The 27930-nt window shown below is 49.8% G+C and overlaps 1 protein-coding gene across 1 annotated transcript; it reads right to left on the bottom strand.

The window, feature by feature from the left end:
- Nucleotides 1–107: 107 nt before the first annotated feature.
- Clcn7 (chloride voltage-gated channel 7) lies at nt 108–27930 on the bottom strand. The gene is made up of 25 exons (XM_036196266.1): nt 27712–27930; nt 17900–17968; nt 16401–16472; nt 16221–16286; nt 15605–15737; nt 15148–15257; nt 14189–14269; nt 12836–12898; nt 12645–12728; nt 11489–11582; nt 11140–11204; nt 10503–10619; nt 10033–10087; nt 9201–9261; nt 8466–8604; nt 7769–7862; nt 5864–6033; nt 4714–4765; nt 4287–4414; nt 3980–4065; nt 3557–3686; nt 2700–2759; nt 2441–2617; nt 1960–2040; nt 108–1776 (listed from the first exon to the last, which is right to left on the bottom strand). The coding sequence occupies exons 1-25, from the start codon at nt 27850–27852 to the stop codon at nt 1690–1692; spliced, it is 2415 nt and encodes an 804-aa protein (XP_036052159.1). The 5' UTR covers nt 27853–27930; the 3' UTR covers nt 108–1689.

Raw genomic sequence — 27930 nt, 5'->3', positions numbered from 1 at the left:
GCTAGCCCTGAATCTGGGAACAGACACCCAGAGGGTAGGATGGCAGTCACAAATGAGGTCACTGAGGTTTTAGCCTTCCTAAGAGCCACAATGAGAATACTGGGAAAGACATTTTGATTGTTTTATTTAACCTAATATATCCAAAAATATCATTTCAACATGTAGTCAACACAGACCTATGGACAGATTGCACATGCGTTTTTGGTACCAAGTCTCTGAGGCCCTGTGCAGTGTTCTTCATCCCCTTGGGCCCAACTTAGCTATGGCTCTTCCCAATCCAGAGCACCCCTGGGTTTGTCACAAAGACCTACCCACCAGGGGCAGGCACGGTGGGTCAGTTAAACTTCTTGTCATGCAGAGCCTGGCATGCCCAGGCTTGAGGACAGGATGTCATCCAAACAGGTGACAGGAACCACACTCTGCAGTGAGCAAGGCTGTAAGATGGGGATGAGGAGGTCAGGTCCCTGGTGACCTCCTACTGGGCCCTGGGCTAGCTGTAGTACTCCTCAAGAGCTGCAGCCACTGCCCATCACAGACAGCAGCTACTGGCTACAGAAGGTGCACTTATTTTATCAACACGCTGCGTGCCTAACTCCCCAGATGGTGAGCCCTAGACAGAGAAAAGGAGTCTCTCATTTCTCATATCCAGACTCAGTGACACACTTGGTCCATCTCCTCACAGAGGGAAGAGCCACTCCTTTGGAGGGAAGACAACTGAGAGGCAGCAGATGCCAGCTTTCCAAAGGAGGACCTGTGTGGCCTTGTAACAGACATGTCGGAGACAACTGCAACTATCTTACGATGCGTCCTGGGGAGAAGACTCTGAAGGTGACTGATGGATGTCAGGGTTAGCCTGGTCCAGCAGAGCCAGCTTTGACAATACAGGGTTTAGAGGCGAGGCTCCGTGGCTCTGGTGCTCACAGGTCCATCTTAGGGCCACCCTTGGATGGCCAGGTCCTGGAAGGCCACTGCCCAAGGGTGTACACAGTACAGTTAATAGCAAAGCCACTATGGCCATCAGGGTCCTAAGTGCTGCGGGAAGACCGCTGTGGTCCACAATGCTATGACCTCCAGTCTGAGGCAGATGTAGGTGAACTCAGATTCAGTCTTCATGTGATTTTCAGCTCTCAAGCCCTAGGCATATAACCAGTCTCCATCTTCAGGACAAAGACATGGGATGGCACATGTGGGTCCCAATAGAGCCTGCTTCAGGCTGCACAGCTCCTCATGCCCCTGCTGCTGAAGCCCTTAGCTGGTGTGGGCAGTACAACCACAGCACAGGTGCTCAGAATCAGAAGAAACAGCAATAGGTAGTAGCTCACACCTGCCTGCACACACACACACACACACACACACACACACACACACACACACACACACGCGCCTCTATTAGCTCTGAGAAGTGAGCCACAAGGGGTGTGATCACACACATTTCATCCTTGGAAAAGGAACCCAGGAGAGGGGCAAGTCCAAGGAGTGGAGTAGAGGGGTCAGGGGACAAGGAAAGTGCTGCTAATGTAAACCAACTGCCCAAGACAAAGGGTCTGGCCCCCACGCCAGCCAGGCCCAGGGAGGGCATTTGCTCCTGCTGTTGCACTGCCCAGGGGGCAAGGCTTTGGCTGAGACCAGGGACCCTGGGAGGAGGTGCAGAGGGGCTCGGGTGCTGCTGCACAAGGGTAAAGCCAACCCTCACGTCTGGGCCAGTGAAAGCTCTTCAAGGCCTCCCTTCCCTAGGCGGTATCTTGCCAGGTCCTTCCTAGTCACCAGACCAACCACCTGCAGAAACAACACCAGGTCATTTCCGCTCCATATGATAGCATACTCTACAACAGGCTAGGTCCCGAGGGTCACTGTGTTGAGACAGACAAGACCCAGTGTCCACCCACAACAGAGCAGGGATACAGGAAGCAGAGTGTGAGCCAGCTCCAGACTCTCTAGCAGGACAGAGAGCAGCCTCACCTGATTGCGGTTGTCTACTACCACCAGGTGCCTCAGGCCCAGAGCCCGGAACAACTTGAACACTCGAGGAAGAGACGCCTCCTGCAAGGTAGTAGTCAACTGCCATTAGCCCATTCACCCCACTGTGCAAAGGGATTCAACCCCCAAACCAGGCATTTCCAGAGTCCTGAGCTGTCCCTTCCCCTCCATACCTGACTCCAAGCCCCCATGTGCTGCTAGTGGGGTTCTCTGAGGCCCACTGCTACTTGAAGCCCCAATCCTCTCAGGCTGTCCCTAATAAATGCTGGCCAGATGGCCCATCCCAGGCAGCGAGCCCCACTTGCACCACCCCTGAAGGCCTCCTCTCTACAGGGTAGCAGTTACTCCACGAGATTCCAGAGGCTCCTTACCACCTTTTCAAAGTGTACAAGGCATCGAGCTTGGGCTCTGGAGGTCAACCATATCCTGGCCCTGCCCCCAACTCTTTTGGGTCAATAAGTACCTGGGGCACTGTGTAGGGAGAGGGGTTCATGAATTCAGAAAGATCCATGGTGCACTCCCGCTCATCCTGGGATACGTGAATGGACTGGATTGGGGGGAAGCGTGGGTAGGCATCACGGAAGTCCTTCAGCCTCAGCCGCCGCTGTACCAGACCCATGTTGGACCTCTCCACAAACACCTGCAGGCAGCAGCCAGTTATGTATCTGCCACTATGAAGGATGGTGCCCAGAACACTCCCACCCATGGACTGCTGGGCTCACCTTGTGCTTCAGGAGCACGATGAGCTGGGAGCGCAGGATCAAGCCTTGGAGCCTGGCTGGCTGGAGAGGAAAGAGTCAGAGGCCTTGAGACTACAGTGGAAAACTCTGGCCCATGGTTGCTGTTTAGTGGTCACCTCTAAGCATAGGCCTTGAAGTGGGCATCTCTCACACACAATCCTGCTAATCCCTAAAGTATCTGAGACAGGACTAACCCCGTCGGCAGAGCATGGAAGCCACCTGCTAAGGATGGAATCAACAGGTAGCAAGACCTAAGCCAAGCATGTTTCTCCCATTTCTTTCAAGCCACCAGTGCCGATGTCCAACATGTCCCAACAGAGTAAGAACTGGGCTGGGGGTAAACATCAGCAGCCCCACATCTCTCTGGCACCTCCTACCAGATGTCACAGCCGCCAACACCATGACTGAGAAGTCCAGTCCTGTCAGAGCTACACAAGGCTTGTAGTCTGTGGGGACAGGCCAGCTAAGAGAGGGATTTTACTTTATATCTAACACAGCATTTCCTGTTCATGGGCTGGAGAAATAGATCAGTGGTTAAGAGAGAGCACTTTTGCTCTTGCAGAAGACCTGGGCTTGATTCCAAGCACCCACATGGTAGCTCACAAACATCTGTAATGCCAATTTCAATGGGATCCAATACCCTCTTCTAGCCTCTGCAGGCACCAGGCATGGAGGTAGTTCACATGTAGGTAAAACACATAAATAAAATTAAAAAAATAAATCTTGAAAAAAATAAAGGTATCTTGATCAGGTGAACTACATGATGAACTCCTCCAATATATGCTGCTCACAGGCACAAAATAAAAAGGAACTGATACTCAGAGAGGTGCCCACAGTACCTGGGTGTCTCCCACATCCTCCACCACGGGGAATCCATTGTGATTGGATGCTGTGTCGCTTAGGACATCCACGATGACGCCAACCTTCTCTCTCCGTCTCAGGCAGGTCACAGGTGTGCTCATTACTTCCCTGCCAAGAGGCCCAACCCAAGGATCCTATCACTGTGGCATGTATACCACGTGCTGTCAAGGTACTTCCTTAAGAGCTTTAGTATCATGTGAATACTTGACAGACACGAAGTTGTCAGACTTGGAACCCCAAGCCCCCCATTTCCATGCTACAGACTTAACCAGGCACTGGAAAACCAGCCATGGAGCAGCTACAGTGGGAACCCTAGTACCTGGGCTCTCCACAGACATTCAGTGTTTTTCCCTGTCCACATCTACCCACAGCACCCAGAGACCCAGGCCAGCTGGCCATACCTGGCAGTGAGCGAGTGTGAGGTGACCGGGGCCTCCCAGTGCAGGAAGGGCACACTCTGCAGCTGGATGTGCATGTCGTAGAGGCCCTGGGTACAGAGTCATGATTAAGGACACTGCCCAGGGGTCCAGAAGGCACATTGCTTCCCTCAGAGCCCCACAACTGCCCTAGTCCTGAGGGCATATGGGAGTGGCTCAATGGGCCCTCTTTCTTCTGTAGCTGCAGCAGGCTCCTCAAACCCCAGTGTTAGGCTACAAGGTTAGCATCCAGGGTAAGCAGAGGACAAACCACCCCTCTCATGCCGCATACCTCAATGAAGACATCGCCCACAATCTTGGCAGTCATCAGCACCAGCATGATGGGAAAGCCGTAGGTCACGTTGCTGGTGGCCTCCATCATGATGACTGTCAGGCTAAGGGTCATTCTCACGATCCCCCCTGCGGGGGTGGGGTGGGGTGGGTAGTCATAAGCCCCTATCCCTCTTAACACAGGATCCCCAGCTCTGCTATGTCTGCAGTCTTTTTACCTCCCTATCTTTCCAGACCCAAGGCAAGGATGATGACTGCTGGGGCCTGACTACTGCCACCTGGCCATGCTATGGGGCTCATGACCTCACCTGCCTCCCGCCCTATTTTGCTCACATGAATGGTAAAGGCCAGTCTTGGTGGAACTCACAATGGGTGGGCAGGGTACAAGTGAGATCCACTCACCAAACAGGGCAAGAGCTGGGGCTTACCAAGCTGAGCAGCAGCTCCCATCAGGGCGTATTTACCCGGGTCTGCCCAGATCTGTGGAAGACAACATGGCTGAGCATCAGAGGCAGTGGCAACCCTCACCCAAATCTGCCAGGGCATTCCAGTGAAGGTGTTATGCTTGGGCCTACTGATCCACACACAGGAGTGAATTCCAAGGCTCACATGCAGAACATTCTACTCCAGTGCCCTCTGCTACAACCTGGGTGTTAACGTTCCAGCTAGGTGTGCCTTGAACGGGGACAAGGCACACAAACTCTACCTACCACCTGCCCACACCCATGAGTTCAGAAGGCTGTGCTTGCTTTGTGCCAAGAAACCTACATGAAGGAGGACAGTAGAGCAAACTATGCACAAGGTGCCATTGCCCACGCAGACACATTGGATCACCCAAGGAAAGACCTCAGCTGTGAAAAAAGATTCTAGGCGTGCTACAACAGAGATGAACAAGCAGACATCACACTCAGCTGGAGATTGCAGAGACATATGAGGGTGCACACTGTGTGCCCTAGGAAGTGTTGGCAACAGAAGAGCCCAGAGACAGCACGGAAGCTACCAGAGCTGGGGAAAGGAAGACGGGATCAACGCTGAATAGCAGAGCGTTCCCGTCTAGGTGAAGAGCGAGCTCTGGAGCTGGAAGTGATGGCTGCACAATGCTAAGCATCTAATAAATGCCACTGAACAGTTTATGTTCAAAGCAATCATTCTTATGAATCACATCTCAGAGACAGAACCCAACTAAAAGGAGATTTAGATAGACACTTGAGCCTGAGGACAGGGGAGGGGCAGATATAGGCTTCCTGTTGTTATCCCTTCTATCACTTGTCAATCTTATTCAAACGACTGAAGTGAGAAAACATACACACAGGTGGAAACGCCAAGCTCCACCAGTAGCTGGTGAGAGGAAGGGCTAAGAGGCCTACATGCAGGTCAGTGCCAGTGCTAGAGGACTTGGGCTCCTTCCCCTTGTTATATTCTCACCTCCCCCACGTCTCCATAGTTACATGAGAGGACTACTTGATAGTGTCAGAACTTTGGTCTACCTGCACTAGGTACCCCGATCTCCCCTGTTCTGGCTCCTAGGGTCACAGAACACTTGAGCAGTGGAGCTCTGGCATGCCTCTCCCAACTCACCGCTGCCCCTGTGAGGTAGGACAGGGAGATGCCAAAGAGTCGGCCCCAGGCAGCCCCAATGAGCAGGGATGGGATGAAGACACCAGCAGATACTGTGAGGCCATAGGTCCAGCAGGCCAGGAAGAAGTAGACCAGAGTGAATAGGCCTAGCGTCATGGGATTGTAGGAACCTAGGGAAAAGGAAGGTCACTGAGCTGTAGCTGGGACTCAGGCCTGGGCAGGGATGGCCTGCCGGCCATGTGATCGCATCCTGAGAACCAGGCCACCAGATTCCCAGTGGTGCCCAGGAAGCTCTGCAGTCTCAACTTCTCCAGGTGAAGGGCAGGTCCCCCGAGTCAGAAGTGCAGCAAGGTGACCTCAAGCTGGCAGCATAGGTATCAAATTCAGGGACCACTCAGGCTCCATGTCAGCACCAAACTCCCCAGAATGACCAAGAGCCTGCAGTGAATGTGCTCTGCCCCATGTGGAGGCCCTTGTCTAGGAGAAAGAGGAAGCCCACACTCCTGCAAGCAGTAGCAGACTTCCAGCTCAGCTGGACTCACAGATGGTGTGACTTTACATATGCCAGCTGCATTAGGACAGCTTGCCTGAGCTGAGCATGGCCTGAGCCTGGGAGTCCAGCAACAATGACCAATTCAGGGAAAACACTAGAGGTGAGTGAGAGGTGACCAAGACGTGTCCTACTGGGCCCCCAAACCACTCCCAGCTACTGTAATTCGGTGGCCAAATTCCAAGACCTGAGATGTAGGAAAGATGCTGAGGTTATATTTGTGAGTGAGAAAGCAGAGAAGTAAGGCCAAATAGACCACAGTGGCCTATGTGATGGCCAGGGTTGGGGGATGCACCATCATCAGTCTGTGTGGCTAAGAGCACCATAGCACAGATTACTGAGGTTAGCAGGGCCAGATCAGGAAGGGCAGAGTCTATGTGTGGAAGGCCACTGGCTTATTCTACACCAATTTTTTTTTTTTTTTGGTGGAGCTGAGGATCAAATCCGGGGCCTTGTGCTTGCTAGGCAAGCACTCTACCACTGAGCTAAATCCCCAACCCCTCTACACCAAATTTACCCATTAATTTTCATGATCCTTTCCCATGGACAGCATCCCAAACAGCAAGTCCCCAGTAGCCTTATGACAGGCAACAATTATAATCACCTGTCCCTGTGGACAGGGTGGATATCATGGCTAACTTCAGTTGTCAATTTGACACACTTGTGAAGAGGGAACGAAGGAACTGCCTCCCTCCATCAGATTGGCTGTGGACATGCCTGGGGTGGGGGCATTTTCTTGATTACTAATTGATGTGGGAGGATCCAGCATTACTGTAGGCAGTATATCCCTAGGCAGGTGGGACGGGACTGTATAAGGATGGTAGCTGACCAAGCAGAAGGCAGTTTTCCTCTATAGTCTTTGCTTCAGTTCCTGCCTCAGCTTCCCTCTCTAAGCTAATAACCCACTCCTTTCCAAGTTAGTTTGGTTAGGGCTTTACCACTGACAGCAACAGACAGCAAACGAAAACAGAAGGGGAGGAGCTGGAGACACAGGCCTAAGGTTGCCCAAGCTCTGCTTGGGCATGGTGTGTAGGGCTTAGCCTAGGCACTATCAGGAGTGTGGTGGAGCCCAGAAAGGCCTGCTCATGGAGTCACCAGGCTAGACTTTCTTCTGGAGAGAGAGATGGAGGTGACTCAGGTGACTATCCTTAGGAAGAAAGGAGAAGATGGGGACCCCAGTCAGTCCCTGTCCATGTGCAACCCCATGTCTCCAACTCTGCAATACTGATTCCTGCACTCCAGTACACCTTACCACACCAGAGACAACTCCTCACTCCTAGCCCAGGGCAGCGACCTCTGGGCCAAGAACTTGCCCACTGTCCTTAGTAAGTCCTAGCCATGCTGACTGCACATACCTGGTGGGTCATGGAAAAGGCTGACAACACTTTTCTCAGGAGTGTTGAAGAAGGCTGCAGCCATGGAGTTGTACTCGCCATCTGCACAGAAGAGCTGTAGAGTTGAAAGGACACAGAGGGAGAGATGGCCACAGGGCAGATCCTGTGCTGCTGAGTGCTCAAGTTTAACTCAGCCAGGACTTCACTGTATGACCACCTCTCTGGGAGATGGAAGTCCATCTGTCCCTGCTATCCAGAAGAAACAGGAAATAAGGAACTTCATGAGCAATGCCTCAGAATCAACAGTTGGACACTGGCCCTGGGAACCACTAGGCCCAGTCTTCTGGGATGAATGCCATTTACTACATGGAAGGACACATTATTTGTTTGCCTAAGAAGAGAGGCAGCTCTCATTTGGGGGTTTTATAAGCTGCTACAAGTATCCCTATATGGTTTCTGTACAGTTACAGGTATGTACTTCTCTAATCTAAACTGAGCCCCATTCTAAAGCTCTCTCCAGGAGGTATCTGGAAATGACTATGGTGAGATCAGTCTAGTACCACCACCCATTCCCCAAGCACCTGAAAGACAGCCTCAGCTTACTATGGGATCCTACACACAGAACAAGCCTAAGGCCTACTAACAATGTTACCTCCGGGAAACCAGAGTTCAGGAGAGTTGGTCCTGTTCATAGGGCCAGCCCAAGGCCTATGCCTACCTGGAGCGGGTAGGACATGGAACTCCCCTGCAGGGGTTGGCAATCTCGAGATGAGTAAATCAAGACGAACGCCACTGTGGCTGTGACAGCAGCCACCAGCATGGCCTCAATCACTTGGAGGCAGGGCCGGTGGATATACCTAGAGACCAAAGCCAGGGTGGACTTTGCTGCAGGGATGTTCAGGGGTAGCCTCACCTGCCCTGCTCCTGGCAGTTGCCATGGCAACCTGACCCAGAACCCATTGATGAAAGGGCAAAACAACACAGGTTTAATGATCAATCAGCCCAGACTCCTGGGGTTATCTTTCTTCCTATGGCTATAGACTACTCAGTAACGACTCACCCTGCTGCACCATCACAGCAGCTAGGACCTGTGCAAAAAACAGGAAGACAGTGTCTTCCCAGATTTGACTGCCTCTCTTCTAATAAAAGGGCCAATTCACCTAGGGCTTTGCTCTCCATGACAAATTTTATCTGTTAGCTTTCAGCCCTCAGGACCTGAGGAATGTCACTCAGGGGAGGAGTACTGCCTCTGAAGCTCCTCCAGCCCCTCCCCTACTTCCACCTCTTGTCCCTCTCCCCCAGGCTACACATTCCTGACCTATCCTGAGCAGCTCAGCTGGGTGGACCTTCAGGAAAGGATCATCACTGACAAGGCCGCTACAATTTGTCCATTTCCTGCGCCCAGTGGGGCTGTACCTATCAATCTGGCACACAAAACGGGGTTCTTTCTTACCTGATTCGAAACATGGTTAGCCAGTAATTCAAGGCATTGAACACAGCTCCAAGAATGCCCCCTGTGACCAGAAAAGAGACTAACATTAGTTTCACAGGGAGGACAGTGGTGGCCCCCAGAAGCGGGAAGGTACTGCCGAGGGTGCACAGTCAGATGGCTTCCCAGTCGTGACACTAAGGCTGCTCTGCCTTCCACTCAGCTTCTTACAGAGCAGTACGAGCTGAGCATAGGAGGAAAAGAAATTCTGGGAGGTGCCGGGCAGCGATGGCTGCCTTTCATCCCAGCACTTGGAGGCAGAGTTAGGCAGATCTCTGTGAGTTCAAGGCCAGTCTGGTCTATGGAGGGGAAAAAAAAGGGAAATCTGAACTACTTCAGGCCCTGAGTATTTTGGATAAGGAGTCCTCACACTGTAGATATTGTAAATACCCCTATGCTCCCCCAGGAATCTCATTCCAGGTCTGAAGCTTTGCCACAGTAGAAGTAAAGCTCTTCCTGAGGTGCCCACCCCTACATGCATCTGCATAAGAAATCTAGCAGGGCCAGGCAGCGGTGGCACACACCTTTAATCCCAGCTTTGGGGAGGCAGAGGCAGGTGGATTTCTGAGAGTTCAAGGCCAGCCTGGGCTACAGAGTGAGTTCCAGGACAGACTCCAAAGCTACACAGAGAAACCCTGTCTCGAAAAACCAAAAACGAATTCTAGCAGGGCAGTGCCTAGAGGTGAGGATGGAGATCCTGATAAAGACAACTCCAGACCTGAACCACTCTGGAGCTAGGAATCCATTCTCCCCAACACAGGCTGACTCTGGTCCATGCTACAGGGAGGGGCCTTACCCACCACACCCATGGCGATGAAGACAGGGATCTCATGGATGGTGTAGGCCATTTTCTGTGCAGAGGGGAAAAAAGCAAAGGATTTAAGAAATTGCTGCTTAAATTACAGGACTGAACAGAAACTCTGTCTACATGCACTGATCCTTCTAGCACTTTTGTACAGAACCAGAGGTTCCATAGGTGAGATAAATGGTTTTTGAGAAAACCTTATAACCTCATGGCTGAGCTGGTTTGGGTGGCTTGGGCATCCTGGCACTTAATACTGCAGCTGTGGTACACTCAAAGCCCTGAGGGAGGAGATCCTGTGCACACTCCCAGAGCACTACTACAGGGTCCTCAAACTGACAAGCAAGAGTTCAACATCCCTACTAAGAACTAGATTTTCCCAAAGCCATGTTCAAGTCTCAGCCAACAGGGTTCTGAGGTAACACCAGAAAGGGCAAGGTGGGACAATGTGGCTGACAAGTTACCTCTGAGTCGAATCTTCCAAAATTTATAAGGCCTGGGCTGGACAGGTCCCACATGTTTCCATGGTAGATGCTCAGAACAAAATTCAGTGTAAAGGTGGAAATCATAGAAGCAAAGAACTGTGGCAGAGAGAAGCCAGAGCCTTAGAAACTTGCCTGGTGCATCCAGCACCCTCAGAGCCCTACCCGGCCCACTCAGTACTCAGTGTCCTCAGAGCTCTACCTGGCCCACCCAAACCCCTCAAAGCCACATCTGGCCCACCTAGGCTCCAAGTTATATAGAACACTCTCATCTGAATGACAGAGCCAGACATGGAGGCTGGGACTTCCTGTCATTTGGAAAGTTGTGTGTCTGGATACCCCATCTAAGACAAAAAGGATGCTGAAGCCAAGTGGGGCTGGGTCTACTGCTTGGCTGGGCAAAGGTGTTGCTGCTCTTCAGACAAGGCCAATGAAGGATATAAGAGAAGGTAGTGTTTCTGGGGTTCCTAGCACCAAGGACACCTGGAACAGGTGTAGAGCTATTGGACCCAATGGGGCATTCTACAATACAGAAGGATGGACTGACTGTATGACCAGTCCTCAAGGGAGGAAGAAGCATGATCACCCTGGCCAGAGGGCGCCTTCCTCAGGCACTTACAATTCTCCATGTCAGGAACTGATTCCAGAAGGAGGCGCCTTCCTCCAGGCTGAATAGAACCCCACCTAGAAGGCAAGTGGCAGGCCTAAAGTGCCACCCAGGCCAAAGGCAGCCTACCTACTGCCAGTGCAAAACAGAGGCCCCAGGGAATTAAGAACATGACACAGGGAAGCTGCTAGCTGGTACCAGGCCACAGCTGGAGGTTGTAAGACACTGCCCACACCCTCACCTGGCACTTGTCTACAAATACCAGAACTATGCCTACAGAAAAGCCCTGCCTCCCCATCCTGGGCAAACATGAAGCACCAAGGGCATAGCCAGAGGTGAGGTGACACTGGCCCCTCCTTACCCACAGGAGCTCCAAATGCAGCAGACACTCCAGCTGCAGCTCCAGCTGAGACAAAGTCCCGCTTCTCTGTGTCTCTGCGGAAGTATTCAAAGATCTGAAAGAGAAAGATGGAGGGTGTTGAGGGAGGCTCAGAAGGGTCGGTCACTCATCACAGGAAGGGAAGTTGGAAACAGGTCCCACCAAAGGGACCAAAGATGTAAGTGGCAGGGAGCCTTTTTCTAACAACCACATCATCATAATCACAACAGTAGCTACTGGATTCAGAAGGCAATATGAGAGATAGTGACAGAAAACAGGAGAACTGGGGTGCCCATGTCCCCACAGCTGAGAACATAATCACAGGACTCCATTTGTGACAGTGACCTGACTTCACACAGGCAACAAGTCTGTGAACTTCTTGTTCCAGCCCTACCTCAGTAACTGGAGGAAATCTAATAGGTGGAAAGAATCTAAACTTACTCTTGATTTTAAAAAGGATTGTTCAGTCAGGCTTGGTGGTGCATCCTACCACCTCAGCTCTCAGAAGCCTTGAGACAGAATCCGAAGTTCAAGGCCAGCCTGGGTTATACAGAGTGACTGTTTCAAAAACAACTATAGACTTATCAACATGTAAGTTTAGTGTAATGCCCATCTTATTGCTGGTAACAGTGAGAAACATGATAAAACTGTACCATGTACCTGAGTTTACCATCATTTAAAGCTCTGACCTGCCTCAAGTGACTGTCCCTCTGAGAAGCTAGTCAGAGCTATAGATCCTTTTCAACAGAGTCATACTAGCATATGACACCAGAATTCTAGGAACTGACCATGGAGAGTCCACATGGTCTGTAACCACCTGGACTGGAAACAGACCAGGTTGTCCTTAGAGTCAGAGAGAGGGACAGGCACTGGATGTTTTTTGTTTTTGTTTGTTTGTTTTCTTTTCGAGACAGGGTTTCTCTGTGTAACAGTCCTGGCTGTCCTAGAACTCACTTTGTAGACCAGGCTGACCTCAAACTCAGAGATCCGCCTGCCTCTGCCTCCTGAGCGCTGGGATGAAAGGCGTGTGCCACCACCGCCGGGCAGGAACTGGATGTTGAGGGAGACCCAGAGGTCTGGATGAAGACTGTGTAGGTAGGAGACCAGCTGAGATACACGTATGTATGGAAGTACTCACCTTGAAATCTCGCTTGAGTGATGTTGACCTTCCCTGTGAAATCCCAGCAGCGATCACTGAACCCGAGTGGATCATTGGCCCTTCCTGAGAGCACAAAGCAATCAGTACTCAGAGGCCATGCATGGTTCTTGGTGTCCTCCCAAAGACAGAAATTCAGACTCAGAAGGGACCAGTATCACTCATTCTGTTACCTTTCCCACAGCCAGTCCCCCTACCACAGACAGAATCACACCGGACACCTTGATGACCAGCGTCTGGAAACAAGGAAGACACAGAGTTTGAATAAACATGCTGTACACATGCCTGAGCCCCAAGGGCTCAAGAAGAGCCAGCACTGTTGCTGAGAACTCACACTGATCATCCACCTATACTACAAGTGTTGGGACAGCACCCAGGGTGCTGCTTCACACCCCTTTGGGGGAATCTAGTGCTGATATCCCTAGGGGGTCCTGAGAGAGGGAGCTCAACCCTGCCCTACGACTATGCCTCTGTTCTAGGCCCAGCACAGCTTTATCTTGGGGACTACTACTAGCTGGGACTGATAGTATGGTCCTTCATCTCATGAACATACAGGTGTTTCCACCTGGAGATTTTTAGCACCCATTCCATGGATACCCCACATCAGGCCAGGAACCACGGAGATGGAGGCTGAGGGACCGTGACTCCTCTGAACTGCATGAGCCTGGTGGATGCTCAGGGCAGTCAAGGATGAGCAGAAAGCTACTGTCATCTGGGCCCATTAACAATAAAACAACTTATACATGCCTCCCTTGATACATGGCCCCTGGTACAGGTAGGAGGAGGCCCCTGGGAAGGATATCATGTTCAATGCAGGTTCTGAGGAAGCCTCCTAAACCTAGTCTGTTAGCCAATGGTAGTTAGCAAAACATTCATGTTCCACTAAGTCTAGTATGGGTCAGTGCTATGCCCAAAAACATCCTATCTACCCTATTCCATGGCAGAGTAGGACAGGTCTCTTGCTTTCCAGAATGTGACTATACTGCCTTTCCTTGGCTTTAGGGCACCAGGCCTGGGAGCACTCCAGGGAGGTGATATAGTATTAGGCAAGGGAGTACCATCAAAGGAGGCCAATGTTCACCTGCCTTCTGAGATAGGGACTGACCAGACGCAGGCAGAAAGGCTGGTCAGGCAAAATCAACTAGTACTAAATAGACTGTGCTGAAACTGCCCAGCCTCTGTGGCATCAGGATGCTGCTAGTATTACACATTACAAGTATGAGAGAAAACTTTGAAACTAGGGAAAGGAAGGCAGACCATCTCCAACCCTAGCTTAGCCCTTCTGGCTCTGAAATACTCAGGGCCACAAAGTCCTGAGTTACAGACATGTACTGCATGACTGCAATCACAACATTCATATTCCTGCACTGCTTACTGCAGACAAAGACCAGTTTTTGCCACTTTCAGATGTACAATCTGTCCTCGTGTGCATACACAACAGCTGGTGTGCACAGAGCTTGTGCCAGGTGTGGAGGGTCAAGCAGAGACAGACCTGATTAAACCAGCAGAAATCCTGCACACCTCACCTTGAGCCGCACCACGTGGGGGATCTTCACCCCATTGAGGAAGCACTTGATCTGGGGGATTCCGCTGCCAGCAGCAACTGGCTGGAAAGACAGAAGTGCCACTGAGCAGGTAGAGTAAGGGGTGCAGCCTTACAACCACAAGAAACATGGGGAGCAGGTGTGGAGAAGGCTTCACGTCAAGAAGTAGAGGTTCCTCCTTACCCCAGCCCAGAATGGAGAGACCGCTGGAAGAAAACCTGATGGGCATGTGTAAAGGGCCAAGGGCAGAGTCTGGTGGTCATGTATCCCCAAGTGAGCTAGATGAAGGAAATACTCCAGGACGGACCTACCAAGCAGGAACTAAAACTTCCTCTATATGGGACAGCTACTCTAGATCCACATAGAGGTTCTGGATCTTGTCTATTCCTTCTTTTATCACCACACAAAAAGGAAAAGGAGCATGGAAGGAGCTGGAGAAGGGAGAACCCCTGGGAGCCTTGGAATGAAGATGCATTTTGGAGGGGCCATCTGTGGGATGGGAGTAGTCTCCCTGGGGAATGGCTGGTCCTGCTGCCCCCTCTGCTTGGATCCTTGCATGAGTTGCCCATACTCCTGAGGTTTTGTAGGCACTAGAATACTTCATTGTCTAGCTATGTGAAGGCCCTGAAAGATTTAGCTCTAGCTACATGTGAATACGGGGTAGGTGTGGTACACCTATGGTCTGGGTGTGAACTGGGTGGCCAGGGGACACTGGGCCAGAGTTGTACTATTGGGTTAAATATGGTACCGCTAGGAGTCAAGCTGAGGAAGCCCCAGTGTTCTTTCTGTTCTGACTATTTCTCATCTGTACACACTGTGGTGCTCTCTGGCAGAAAGCCTCCATCCTCGTAAGCTAACAGGGCCCATAGTGGATAAGACAGAGGGGACCTGTGCCTATTCTGGATCTAGGGTAACCACTCTCCTACACACAGTGGCTTTACCTCTATGAAGGCCACAATCACGGACCCGACGAGCACGAAGGCAGAGTTCAGTGTGGCCCACAGCAGGAGGGAGAAGGACAGGCCGCCTTTCTCTGTGAACTTGTCGATGTCTCAGGGATCGTCAAGGACAGGCACTGCTGCACGTCTGGAGCACACAACTGCCCTGCTTGTCTCACTATTATGGCCAGTCTATCTGGCCCAGATCATCTCATGACCTGGACCAGCACAACTACTGACTGCTAGCAGGCCATGGTGCTAGTGGACAACTTAGAGACATCTCACAGCCTGACTATGAACACACCACCCATATGCTGAGCTGTGTGTGTATGGTAGGGGGTAGTCTCTAAGGAGTTGGGCCTGCTCTGTTCTTTACTGCCTGCCTATGAAGGCACATGCTTGGGTTCTGTTAATGAACCCTCTCCCCAGGTGCCCCGCGCTGAGTGTCTCTGGAGGATACTGTCCTTGATGACTCTGTACTTGAGGCCTGCCAGGTTCTCCACTACAATGTCAATAAAGCAGGCTACCAGGCCTGTGAGGATTCCAATGAGGGCACAGATAACCCAGCGCTTGATCTCCACCGTCCGGAAAGCCTAGACAGGGATGGGAAACATGGTGCAGTCATGGTGGGCACTTCAGCTAGGCGCCTGCTGTGCACTGCTCTGGTGTTGGCGGATTCAAGGGTTGCTTCCACACACAGTACAAAGTTCAGCTCTTAGCCCAAATCTGCTAAGAACAGCCTCCAGGCAATGTTTCAATGACCACTGAGGGCCACAGGAAGTCACAAGGAGGTAAGTCACATTCCCTACAAATTCACAACTAGCTACTAGCATTTGAGGCACTGTCTGCCATCTGCAGAAGCGTTATTGGCCATGCATGATGATTATAGCCCTCCTCGAAGTTTCCAGCATTTGGCGTCACATGTTCAGAGCCCCCTCCTCCATATACAAATAGTGAAAGTATGGCAGTAGAACCCAGAGGCTCGGAGGAGAAAAGGGAGGGGATGGAACAAGGACACTGCCTGGTCCAACAATGCCAGCGCCCAGGCCAACAAACCACAAGCACACCCTGCTCACCGTATGGTTGATTCGTCTCTCCTCTTCAAGGAAGAGCTGGTTCTCGCTATTGTCATAGTCCAGGCTCTACACAGACCAGGACACAAGGTACTTGATTACTGAACCAGGGACTGGAGTGCAAGTATAGCCAGGTGACAGGGAAGAGGGCTGGAAAGGTAGGAAGGAGGATGGGGAGCTCACCTCATACTTGAGGGAGAGGAGCTTCTCATTATGTGGAATCTCCTTGGGGAAGGTGTGAGGAGGGTCCACTTCCTGTGGAAGTAAAAAGCAGTTCCATGCTCTTTAAGAATAGGAACAAGGTGAAGAAAAGGGGCTGAGCCTCAAATCTCATAATTCAGCATTATCTGACATCCAAGGCTGGGAAGTCACAAGAAACCTACAAACCACCCCACCCTGGGATATGGACACAAACATCCTCCAATAGGACCCTGCAAACACCATAGGTTTGTTTCAGGAGTTTAACATCCTAAAAAAATCAACAGATGTGCTATGTCAGGTCAAAGGTCCACAAACCAGCCTAAATTTTTTTGTTTTTTTGTTTTTGTATTTTTGAGACTGAGTTTCTCTGTGTAGTCCTGGCTGCCCTGGAACTCACTTTGTAGACCAGGTTGACCTGGAACTCGGAGATCTGCCTGCTTCTGCCTCCCAAGTGCCACCACTACCAGGCTACAGACCATCTTATAAACACAGAAAAAGCATTATAAACACTCAACAAAGCTAGGTGTGGTAGAGCACATGGAGAATCCTGGCACCCAGGAGGCAGAATCAAAAGGATTGGAAGTTCAAGGTCAACTTGGGTTATGTAGCAAAGCACATAAATAACTACAAAGGAGGCAGCTAAGTGACAGCGTGCTTGCCTAGCAGGTCCAAGGCTCTCAGTTCCATCCCCGAGTCTAAATTAACAACAAAAGCACTAAAGAAGCTAAAATAGGAGTCTGGAGAGATGACCAGAGGCTGAGTGTTTGCTCTCGCAGAAAACTCAAGTTTGGTTTCTGGGTATCCACACAATATGCCTAGAACAGCCTGTAACTCCTGCTCCAGGGGATCCAATGCCCCTGGCCTCTGAGGACAGCTAACCCTCAGGCTTGTGAGAGCACTCTGCATCACTGCCCTCTGGACAAGCAAAAGAGCAGCACAGCACCAAAGACAAGTAAGCTCAGGGGAGAGGAGTGGCTCATGAGACACTTCATGGTTTCTCAAGATTTATTTTTATTATCTGTATGCATGTGAGTACAGGCATTTTTGGAGGCCAAAAGAGGGTGCTGGATCCCCAGGAACTGGAAGTGCAGCCACCTGATGTGGATGTTGGGATCTGAACTCTGGTACTCTGTAAGAGCACTGAGCCCTCCTAGTCCCTGGAGAGCTTGTTTTGGGGATGCCAGAATCCATTCCATGGTCAGAAGAAATGGCTGTTCTTCATGCCTGAGGATTCCTCATCCCTCTGAGACCCATCTCACCTCAATATCTTCATACTAAGCTCACTCCTGCCAAAGGCTTCTGTGCTCCATGGCCTCCTCCACACTGTGCTTCTGCCCACCTCTTCACATCTGAAGCTGTTGGTCACTTGGCCTCAGAGACCACATCCATATTCTGTATGTCATCTCTGCTGACCAGGCTACCCTTCCACTTTCCTTCACTAAGGTCAGCTCAGTGGGAGCAGGGGACATAACACCACTCACCGGGTCCAGAAGCTCATCGTCCAGCTCCACGTTATTCATCTGTCCAATTCGGAAAAGTGCAGAATGAGACTACAAACAGAAGAGAGGCCATGAGGACACCAGATGAAGAGGGAGAATACAGCTCATTCTCATTCCCACCCTCATATCCTGCCCTCCTTGGGTGCTGGAACCCAGGTCTGCTCCTGACATGCACAACCTGTCCCTGAGAAGGCTAGCATGGGACAGAAAGCCCAGTTTTTCTCACTCTAGTATACTACCCTGTCTGCTCCATATGAGAGGAAACTGACCATGTACCAGAGCCAAGGGCTGCAGGGCGTGTGCAAGCAAGTTAGTGTCCATTGCCATGAAGCTATGGTTCCTCCCTTGCCTCCCACCTCTACAAAGTCAAGTCTAGGCCAGTTTCTCTAGGCCTCTATCTGCTTCAAGCATGCTAATGCAGCCCTCCCAAGCAGAAGCTGTAACAGTTGAGTGGGTCTAAGGGTGGAGATTCTTGTAGTGGTACAGCTTGATGTAGGTGTGGGGCAGCCAGTGCCCTTTCTTAGGACACTTTCCAGATTGTTAGCCTCCCAACCTGGCTAAATTCACACCTGCCCAGTAAGTGGTAGGTGGAAAAGTTGGGGGGAGGGTGGCACTTATGTCCATTTTCAACTATTTCCTGGGTATTTACAAAATTGCTGGTGGGGGGCTACAGGGAAGGCCAACTTCTGAGTTGGGCAAGAGCTGTGTGGCCCTCCATTCACTGAGTTAGAAAGCAAAGTAGCTGTGATGGAAACCAAGTGTGGAAGACAGAGGGCTCCAAGGCCAGCCCAGCAGCTTGTGGACTGGAATTGTCCCTGGAGCTATTTTCCAGACCTGAGGCAGCTGCAGGCCTAGCCTCACTGTTTCCTCTTCCTGTTCCAAAAACCCTTATTGGGGTCAAGCATTTACATTTATTTTATTATTATTGTTACTATTATCATTATTGCTTTTTTGAGACAGGGTTTCTCTGTGTAGCCCTGGCTGTTAAGGGAACTTTCTGTAGACCAGGCTGGCCTCAAACTCAAGAGATCTGCCTGCTTCTGCCTCCCAAGTGCTGGGATTAAAGGTGTGCGATGCCACACCAGAGCTACATTTATTTTTTAATATTTATTTTAAAATTCTGGGGGTTGGGGATTTAGTTCAGTGGTAGAGCGCTCCTGGGTTCGGTCCTCAGCTCTGGAAAAAAAAATAAAAATAAAATAAATAAGGGCTGGAGAGATGGCTCAGTGGATAAGAGCACCAACTGCTCTTCTAGAGGTACAGAGGTCCTGAGTTCAATTCCCAGCAACCACATGGTGGCTCACAACCACTTGTAATGAGATCTGGTGCCCTCTTCTGGCCTGCAGGGACACATGCAGGCAGAATACGGTATACATAATGAATAAATCTTAAAAAATAAATAAATAAAATTCTGTGTGTCAATATGTGCATGTGCTTGGAGGTGCCAGTAGAGGTCACAAATGTTGGATCTCTTCAGCTGGAGTTGGGAGCAGCCTGATGTGGGTACTAGGAACTGAACTTGGGTCCTCTGCTAGAGCAGTATGTGAGCCAACTCTCCAGCTCCCAAGCACTTCTTTTTTTTTTTTTTTTGGTTTCTTCGAGACAGGGTTTCTCCATGTAGTTTTGGTGCCTGTCCTGGATCTTGCTCTGCAGTCCAGGCTGGCCTTGAACTCACAGAGATCTTCCTGGCTCTGCCTCCTGAGTCTCCTGAGTGCTGGGATTAAAGGCGAGTGCTACCACCTCCCAGCATCCCAAGCACTTCTTATGGACACAAAATACAGCTGAGGCATAAGGAACATCCAGGCTGGGGCACTCAAGCCCCTCTCGGCCTTCCTCTCATTCCAGTTAAGAACCATAACTACAACAGGAAAGGAAACCAGAACCAGTAAGGAAGCTTTTGGACCTACGGGCCCTGAAATCCAGGAGGGTACTGTCTCCTTGGACAGCTCATCCCTATATTGTGTCCCAACAAGCTTTGGGAACTTGCCCTTCCCAGCCCACAGCTACCCAAAGCTCCCTTTACCTGTATCCTTCCATCCCAGAAACACTAGAACCCCTTGCAGAGTTCCTGACACCCAGGACCCCAGACTCCTGTTCTTACAGGCACTGTGACCTGGAGCTGCAGATAGGTGGAGTGCTTCCACATTTACTCACTAGTATACAGGAAAGAATTCCTCCTCCGTGGAGCCTCAGGACCCTCTATAAAGCTGCACCGCTTTCTAAGGGTGCAGCAGACTGAAACTCAGACATCCCACAGCTGTATGTATGCTCACCACAGCCAGGGGTTCCCTCTGGTGCCTTATCATAGATTAACTCCTAATCTACCGACCAGCTACAACACAGGGTGACAGAAATGAGGAAGGCATCCTGTGGGACAGAGTGCAGGAAGTCAGCTACCTGGCTGGCTGCCCCTGGCCCCTGCTCATTCCAGTGCATACACAGGCACAGGTTCATGTTCACAACTGGGGGATGGAGAAAGCATCACAAAGTCACATCTTTGGGCTTGGCTGGCAACCTCCACGCTAAGTACCCTCAGGTAGCACAGGGATCAGAAGGAAAGAGCACCAGAGGAGAGGTACAAACATCTAAACCAGTTCACCTGGCAGGAGGGAACCTAGAAGGAGACACACCCTTCCCCCAATCCATGTCCACTTCTGGACTTTCCAGCTGGGGATAATGTGGGCTCCTCTTGGTTAGGTTGTTTTCTGTTTGGTCACTCTGGTTCACATGACCCACACATGATAGACAGGGCAAGGATCACTTAGAGAGTCCCCTCCAGTCCTGCCACAACTTTAATCCTAGCACGGGGTGGGGGGGGGGGGCAGAGGCAGGTGGATCACTGTGAGTTCAAGGCCAGCCTGGTCTACAAAGCCAGTTCCAGGAAAAGTGCAAAGCTATCCAGAGAAACCCTGTCTTGAAAAACAAAACAAAACAAAACAAAACAAAACAAAATTAAAAAGTTACTAGTTTTCAGGGACAGAGAGATGCCTCCATGACAGGTAAGGTGACCTGCTGACGTCCTACGCAACCTAAGTCAGAAGCTCATTTTTTAGTAAAATGGGGGACCTGTAGGGCCCTGGCCCCCGTTTTGGGTAACTGTTGCCTTGCTTGCTGACCTTGACCTTGATATCCTCCCTATGCTAATTCCCTGTGAGATTCCACCCTCCTGAATGCTTAAGGGAAGTTCCTTGTCTGTGTATCCTGCAAATTGGGTGTTTTGTTAACAGATTAGATGCAAGATTGTAAAACATTGGAAGCGAACTTCTGCCCTCCAGGGTTCTCCCATTGTGTTGTAAGCCTGTATTTAAGACCTCCTCCCTCCTTCAATAAACAGCATTCGGCATTCAAAAAAAAAAAGGGAAAGAAAGAAATTGAAGACAGCTATGTTCTAAAACAGGAAGTGGTGATGGTGTCATGGGCGTATGAGGATGCTGGACTAAAGTCTATCATATTGTGCAAACAGGAAAATTGTATACTATATGAATTATCTGTCAATAAAGGTCTTATAAAAAAAAACAAAACAAAAAAGAGTACTTTCAGAGGACCAGGGTTTGTTTCCTGAACCCATACGGCAACTAACAACTGTGATAACTCTTGTTCCAGAGGATTCAACACCCTCTTCTGGCTTCTGTGAGCACTGCACACATGTGCACAGATATACATATAAGCAAAGCACTCATATATATAAGTAAAGTTAAATAAAATCTCAAAAAAAATTTAAGTTGCCTGTTTTCCTGTAACACACAGGTGTCAGGCGTCCTCTATCTTACCCAGCAGTTATTATAGTGTGACACTTATATCCATGACCCCTTGAAGACTAGACGCCACCAAAGCTGTGCAGAGCAGAGCACCTGTGTGATTACACTCACACAAGTAGGTGTCAAACTTACCCTAGGTACTGTAATGAGTAATACAGGAACAGTAAGGAGCATGAGGGGCTGAGGGGCATAGTAGAGAAGGTTAGTTGGCCAGTCCGTTTTACCTATCACTGAAGAGCTAGAAAAGCCAAAGGCCATCGACAATTGTTCCACTACACCACAGGTGCCAAGAGTCTATGAAAATGAAACCATGAAAGTTTAAGAGGATGGTGGGAGATGTGCTTGCTATGGGTAAGCATAGACAGTCCTTGATTACATGACAATCTCGACCACAGACTTAGTAAGCAGTGGCCCAAATCCATGATAGAGCATCAGCAAACAGAAGCCCAAATCAGGAGAAGGCCGCCAGAGCAATGAGTGACAGAGGACAATCCACAGCCTGGTCCTCTTTGTAGGGAAGTAGCTGCAGAGGGCTTAGAGCTGTGTATGACTAAGGAGGTGGAAGGACAGATGGACGGACGTTCCCAGGGATCTAGACACACTGCACAGCTGTCAAACTCAGTGCTCTAGTACTGAGCTACAATTATTCAACATACCACCCTAAAAGGAACTGCTTGAGAACACAGGCCTGCTCAGGACTAGTTTTGCAACTTCTGGAAATCTATAATTATTTCCAAGTTACATAAAACAAAAATTCCCCTACACCAAAAGACTGAAAAGGTAACTTTCAAAACAGAACATAAATGCAAAGCATAGCTACGTTTGAGAATGGCTGACAGGCAGAAAATGGAAAATTACAAATCACTCACATACACCCCAAACAGGTGACAAGAGCAAAGCTCTGAGTTGACCGGACATACAGTGCACAGACATACATGCACGCAGTGCACAGACATACATGCACGCAGTGCACAGACATACATGCACGCAGTGCACAGACATACATGCAGTCTACATAGTGAGTCCCAGGCCAGTCAGAGCTATGTGGTAATAATCTGTCTCTGCTCTCCCCCGCCTCCCCTCAAACGTTCAAGGTCATCCTCAGCTACAAAACTGTTTGCGGCCAGCCTCCAAAATGTGGTTATATCCATAAAGACAGAGAATAAGAAGAGGTGGTGGCTAGAATTGAAGTGAGAAGAAGGGAAGAAAACTCTGGCTAGTTTCAGTTTTACAAGATGAAACAGTTCTAGAGACTAATTGCCCAACATTAAGAATATACCAGACTAGGAGCTGGAGAGATGGCTCAGGTTAAGAGCACTGGCCGCGTTTCCAGAGATCCTGAGTTCAATTCCCAACAAGTGGTTCACAGCCATCTAGAATGAGATCTAGTGCCCTCTTCTGGCCTGCAGGCATACATGTAGACAGAATTCTGTATAAGTAAATAAATCTTGAAAAAAAAAAAAAAAAAAGGAATATACCAGACCAGAGCCAGGTGGTAGTGGCCCACACCTTTAATCCCAGCACTCAGGAGGCAGAGGCAGGCAGATCTCTGAGTTCAAGGCCAGCCTGGTCTACAAATCAGAATCTAGGACAGCTAGCACTGTTACACAGAGAAACCTTGTCTCAGGAAATTAAAATAAATAAGTAAATAAAAGAAGTGGGCAGGGTAGAGCACCTGTGTTGTACACAGGAAGTCTAGGTTCAATCTCCATTATGGGGTGAATGGGTGAGAACAGTGTGTGAACCTAGATAGTATATTGATGTTATGTGCTCTTCCTACAAATACACACACACATATATATACGTATATATATACACACACACAGAGCCATTTTATTTGAGAAATGAGGACAACCATGGAACTCTGCCATCCTCTAATTCCAGTGGAACCTGAGTTGGAAAACATTACTTCACACTTGGGGACACCCCTATTTTTACATGTCTAACACTTATTTTTTTGAGGCAGGGTTTCTCTGTGTAGTTTTGGTGCCTGTCCTGGAGCTCACTCTGTAGACCAGGCTGGCCTCGAACTCACAAAGATCAGCCTGGCTCTGCCTCCTGAGTGCTGGGATTAAAGGCATGTGCCACCCTGCTATCTAACACTTTTTTGAGACAGGGTCTCTCTACATAGCCCTGGCTGACCTGGAACTCATTATGTAGACCAGGCTGGCCTCAAATTCAGAGATTCACCTGCCTTTGCCTCTAGAGTGCTGGGATTAAAGGCGTGTATCACTATCTACAACCTTTTTTTTAATGTCTTCCCTGTTGCACACTGCCAGCTCTACATTCCACCTCCATGAGCAGCTGCCAGGTGCCAGGCTCTAACGCTCAGCACCCAAAAAAGCCCAGACTACTGCAGTGGGGGCATTAAAAAAAAAAAAAAAAAAAAGGCAGCAGGCTATACAGCCAGCACAAATGTGACAAAGGTGACAGAAAATGGGGAAGAGGGACCCACTTTAGATGCAGTAGCCAGAAGGTCTACACTAAGCAGAGCAGCCCAGAGCAGGGAGGAGTGGGCCATAGGGACAGGGCCTGCATGGCTGTCTGGAGGCTGCCAGGACCCTGTCCTTTAGCTCTCTACACCCTGATGGGCTGAGACTTGCTTAGGAGCTGAGAGAGGAGGAGACCAGCTCTCACCAGAAGATAGCAGGGCCCAAGGGCCACTGGGGACAGAGGACCCTCCCCTGAAGCTTTCCAACAGCCCTGGGTCTCTTGTCTTCCCCAAGAGCACCTCAGACCATGGTCTGCAGTACCAAGTTACCAGGGCAGAACACAGTCCCAACACTCACCTGACGTCCCTCTTCTGCTGAGGAAGGGGGTATCTCTGGTGGCAATTCCCAAAATGGGCCTGTAAAAATGCCCTGCATTTAAACAGACTGCAAACACACACTGCTACCTCACCACCACCATTTGCTCTGGGATCAAACAGTCTCATGGAATACTCTACTTCCCATTGCCCACACACATGACCATGACTTCCCGGCTGACCTCACCCTCTCCCTGTTCCACAATCATCCACACCTAAGAAAAGGCCCAAAGCCTTGGCCTCCAGGCAGTCCTGTAGGGCCTGAGCTTTAAACCATGCCCCAGCCCGTCCTACCTACAGCAACTACCTCATTGCTTGGCCTGCTTCTGCCTGGCTGAGCGGGCAACAATGCCACCACCCAACCCTGGAGATGCTGTAATAAGCCCCAGAGGGCCAGGAGGTAGTCAGGATAAGAAGCTCGTGTTCAGTCCCAGAGTCACTCCAGTGTGTCCCCCTTTTTATTTCAAAAGGATTCTGACTCGAGACTAGCTTACAAAGATTCCTGCTGCAGTATCAGGACAGCCCATGCCTAACTATGAGTCTGCCTATTATCCAGAACAGACTTTGCCTGAGTAAAGCAGCACCAAGACGTTATTCAGCTGTAGAGGGGGCTGTAGACAAATGTCAAGTGCAAAGATGAGTTTCTTTTAGTTTGATAGGGTTTTTTGTTGGGGGGTGGGGTGGGAAGCACATAATTGCTTGTTTTGTTTTGAGACAGGGTCTCATCTAGTTCATGATGGCTTCAAAATCACTGACCTTCAACATCGGACCCTCCTGCCTTCACCACCTGCATGCTGGGGTTATTTGCTACCACACCCAGTTTTATGTGGTGCTGGGAGGCTGAACCCAGGGCTTTGCTGTGTCCAGACCCCTGCTGTTAATGATGGGTATCTACTGAGAGCCTGTTTTTCAACACTCATTAACTTTTTACAGAAGAGAAAACAGGCAGAAGCCGGCCGCAGATCCTCCCTGAAATTCTGGCTGGTCTGGTGCCCACTGCAGAGGGTTCCCAACCTGTAGGCAGTGTTTGTTCAGCCCACCTAAGCAGTGCAAGGATCCTTTGGCATTGGAGCCCCTGGCTTCCTGCATGTCTCTCCTAGACCTAAACCAAACTCAAAATCAAGTCATGTGCCTGGACAGGACTTCCACACCATATTCCTGCACCATATTCCAAACTATTGTAGCATTCTAAACATATACTCTCTTTGTCCTGAGCTTGTCTCAGGGCCTTGCATTACTCACATAGGGCACAAAAGTGCTCTTTGCACCTATATCTAAGGGCTTCCTCACATAGAACCAGCAAGGAGGTGAGCCTATTTCCAGAGGGAAGGAAGCTATCTTATACACCTCAGTGACCTGCACACAGACAGACCTCAAAGTGCACATCATTACTTTAAGTTGTTTGACAGCAACCAATCAATTGTATTAACTGCAGACTTAAAAGCTATAATAGTATTTAGGGAAAAGATCAACTCATTCTTTCAAAAGAAACCAACTCCTAGGTCCATTGCAAATAAAAGTAAAACCAAATAAATAAAAATAAAACCTACAACCATTCAATTCTGAGAAATCCGAACCCAACTTATGTCAATTTCCAATTTCTTTTCCTTTCTTAAAACCAGTTTCCAACTTAAGGTTACTTTCTTTTTGTTTTGACAGAGAGAGACAGACAGACAGACAAGACAGAGTGAGAGCGTGTGTTATACAGGTAGAGGCCTGGAGAGGAGACGGTAGTCAGATCCCTGTAGGTAGAGTCACAGATGGGCTGGGCAGTGGTAGTGCATACCTTTAATCCCAGTACTCGGGAGACAGAGGCAGGTGGATTTCTGTAAGTTCGAGGCAAGCCTGGTCTACAGAGTGAGTTCCAGGGCAGCCAGGACTGTTTCACAGAGAAACTCTGTCTCAAAAAACCAACCAACCAACCAAGCAACCAACAAACAAATAGGGTTACAGATGGATGAGCCACTGGACTTGGGTGCTGGGATCTGAACTTGGGTCTTCTGCATGAGCAGTAAGCACTCTTAGCCACTAAGCGATCTCTCCAGCCCCCAATGTTTCTTTCTTTACAACAGGGATAACAAATCACACCTCCCAGAAACACTCTAAGATGGTCTGACACAGCCCTACCATTCTACTATAGTCACTTCAAATTACTGCAACAGACCAGACTTGTACACAGATGTTACTTCAAAGGAAGCCGAGCTGCTTCCCAGCAACAAGGAACTGATTTTGACTTTCATTGTCTGATGTACCTTTAAGGGTCTAGAAAAACCTAAATGTAAATTCTGAGGAAACAGCCTGATCTCATGTTCTTCCTGGCCCTTACAATGATGGGAGTGCTTGCTAGACCACTCTAAAATCAGGAGAAATGGTAAAGGATGGTTATAAAACAGACTAACATCAAGACAGTCACACAAATACCTGACTCAAAATTAATACAATGCATACAGGCAGGAGAGCCAAAGGCATGCAAAGAAGCAAAACAGTAACCCCTTTCAAACATTAAGCATTTAAAGGCACAAACTGTGTTTTGAGTGGTGAGCATACTCTGGCTTCTGACTTGTTACCTATTACGTCTGGCTGCACATTCCCAATTCAAATTCAATTAGGTAGTAAGAGAAAATGAGTGGAAATACTTGTCGTTGCAATGATGCCCCAAATGTCTGGAATTACTCGTGTGAGAAGGAGACACTTTCACTGAAATCGCAAGTCTGCCATTTACACTGTGAAAACTGCCAGCCGTGTAGTCCAGGCCTTCCAAGTTCTTGAGAAAATGGAGCAGGATCACGAGCTCATGGCCAGCCTGGGATACACCAGTGAGACCCCGTCCTGAAACGCCAAGGGCTGGGAAGCAGATCAGAGGTCGTATGCTTGCTTGCCTATGTGTAAACCCTGGGCTCGACCCTCACCACGAAGAATACAATTAAAAAAACAAACACAATTAAAAAGGTTAAAATCCTAGGACCTCTTGCTGAAAAGCTATTAACAGCTAATGGTTGCTGAAGGAGAGGGTATCATTTTCTCCAATGGTGTACCCACTGGGACTGAATGGGAAGAAGGGGTTCAAAGGGAAAGAACGGAGGAGGGTAATGGATGCGAAGCTGTCAAAAACAAGTCTTCCGGGATTCACAAAAAACAGCAGAGGAGAAAGCTGCGGCCTCCTCCTTGCGCCCCTCGGGGCACTGGGGACAGCGAACCCAGTGGCCGCAGCTCCGGCCCGCGGGCCTCACCTGGCGCGCGGCCGGCCCGGCCCCGTTCAGCAGCAGCGGCGTCTCCTCGTCAGGCTGCCCGGTCCTTCGAAGCAGCGGCGCCGCCTCCTCCTCATCGCGGTCTCGGCCGGACCAAGACACCTTCTTAGAGACGTTGGCCATGGCCCACTGAGGACCAAACTCAACTAGAACAGCCGGCCGCCCGGCAGCGTTCCCGTGACGCGCGCCCGGGACTCACGT

Source organism: Onychomys torridus, chromosome 8 (genome assembly GCF_903995425.1).
Source record: "Onychomys torridus chromosome 8, mOncTor1.1, whole genome shotgun sequence".
NCBI lineage: Eukaryota > Metazoa > Chordata > Mammalia > Rodentia > Cricetidae > Onychomys > Onychomys torridus.
Note: the sequence above shows the minus strand (reverse complement) of the source record. Positions and strands in the feature narration are given on the sequence as shown.

Excerpts from the sequence above, each read along its gene's own strand:
- Clcn7 (XM_036196266.1), bottom strand. The coding sequence starts at position 27,852 with ATGGCCAACGTCTCTAAGAAGGTGTCTTGGTCCGGCCGAGACCGCGAT. Across the intron at positions 17,969-27,711 it reads CCGGGCCGGCCGCGCGCCAG|TCTCATTCTGCACTTTTCCG; the intron begins GTGAGGCCCGCG and ends TTCTGTTTGTAG. Across the intron at positions 15,258-15,604 it reads GTACAGAGTCATCAAGGACA|ACATCGACAAGTTCACAGAG; the intron begins GTATCCTCCAGA and ends ACGATCCCTGAG.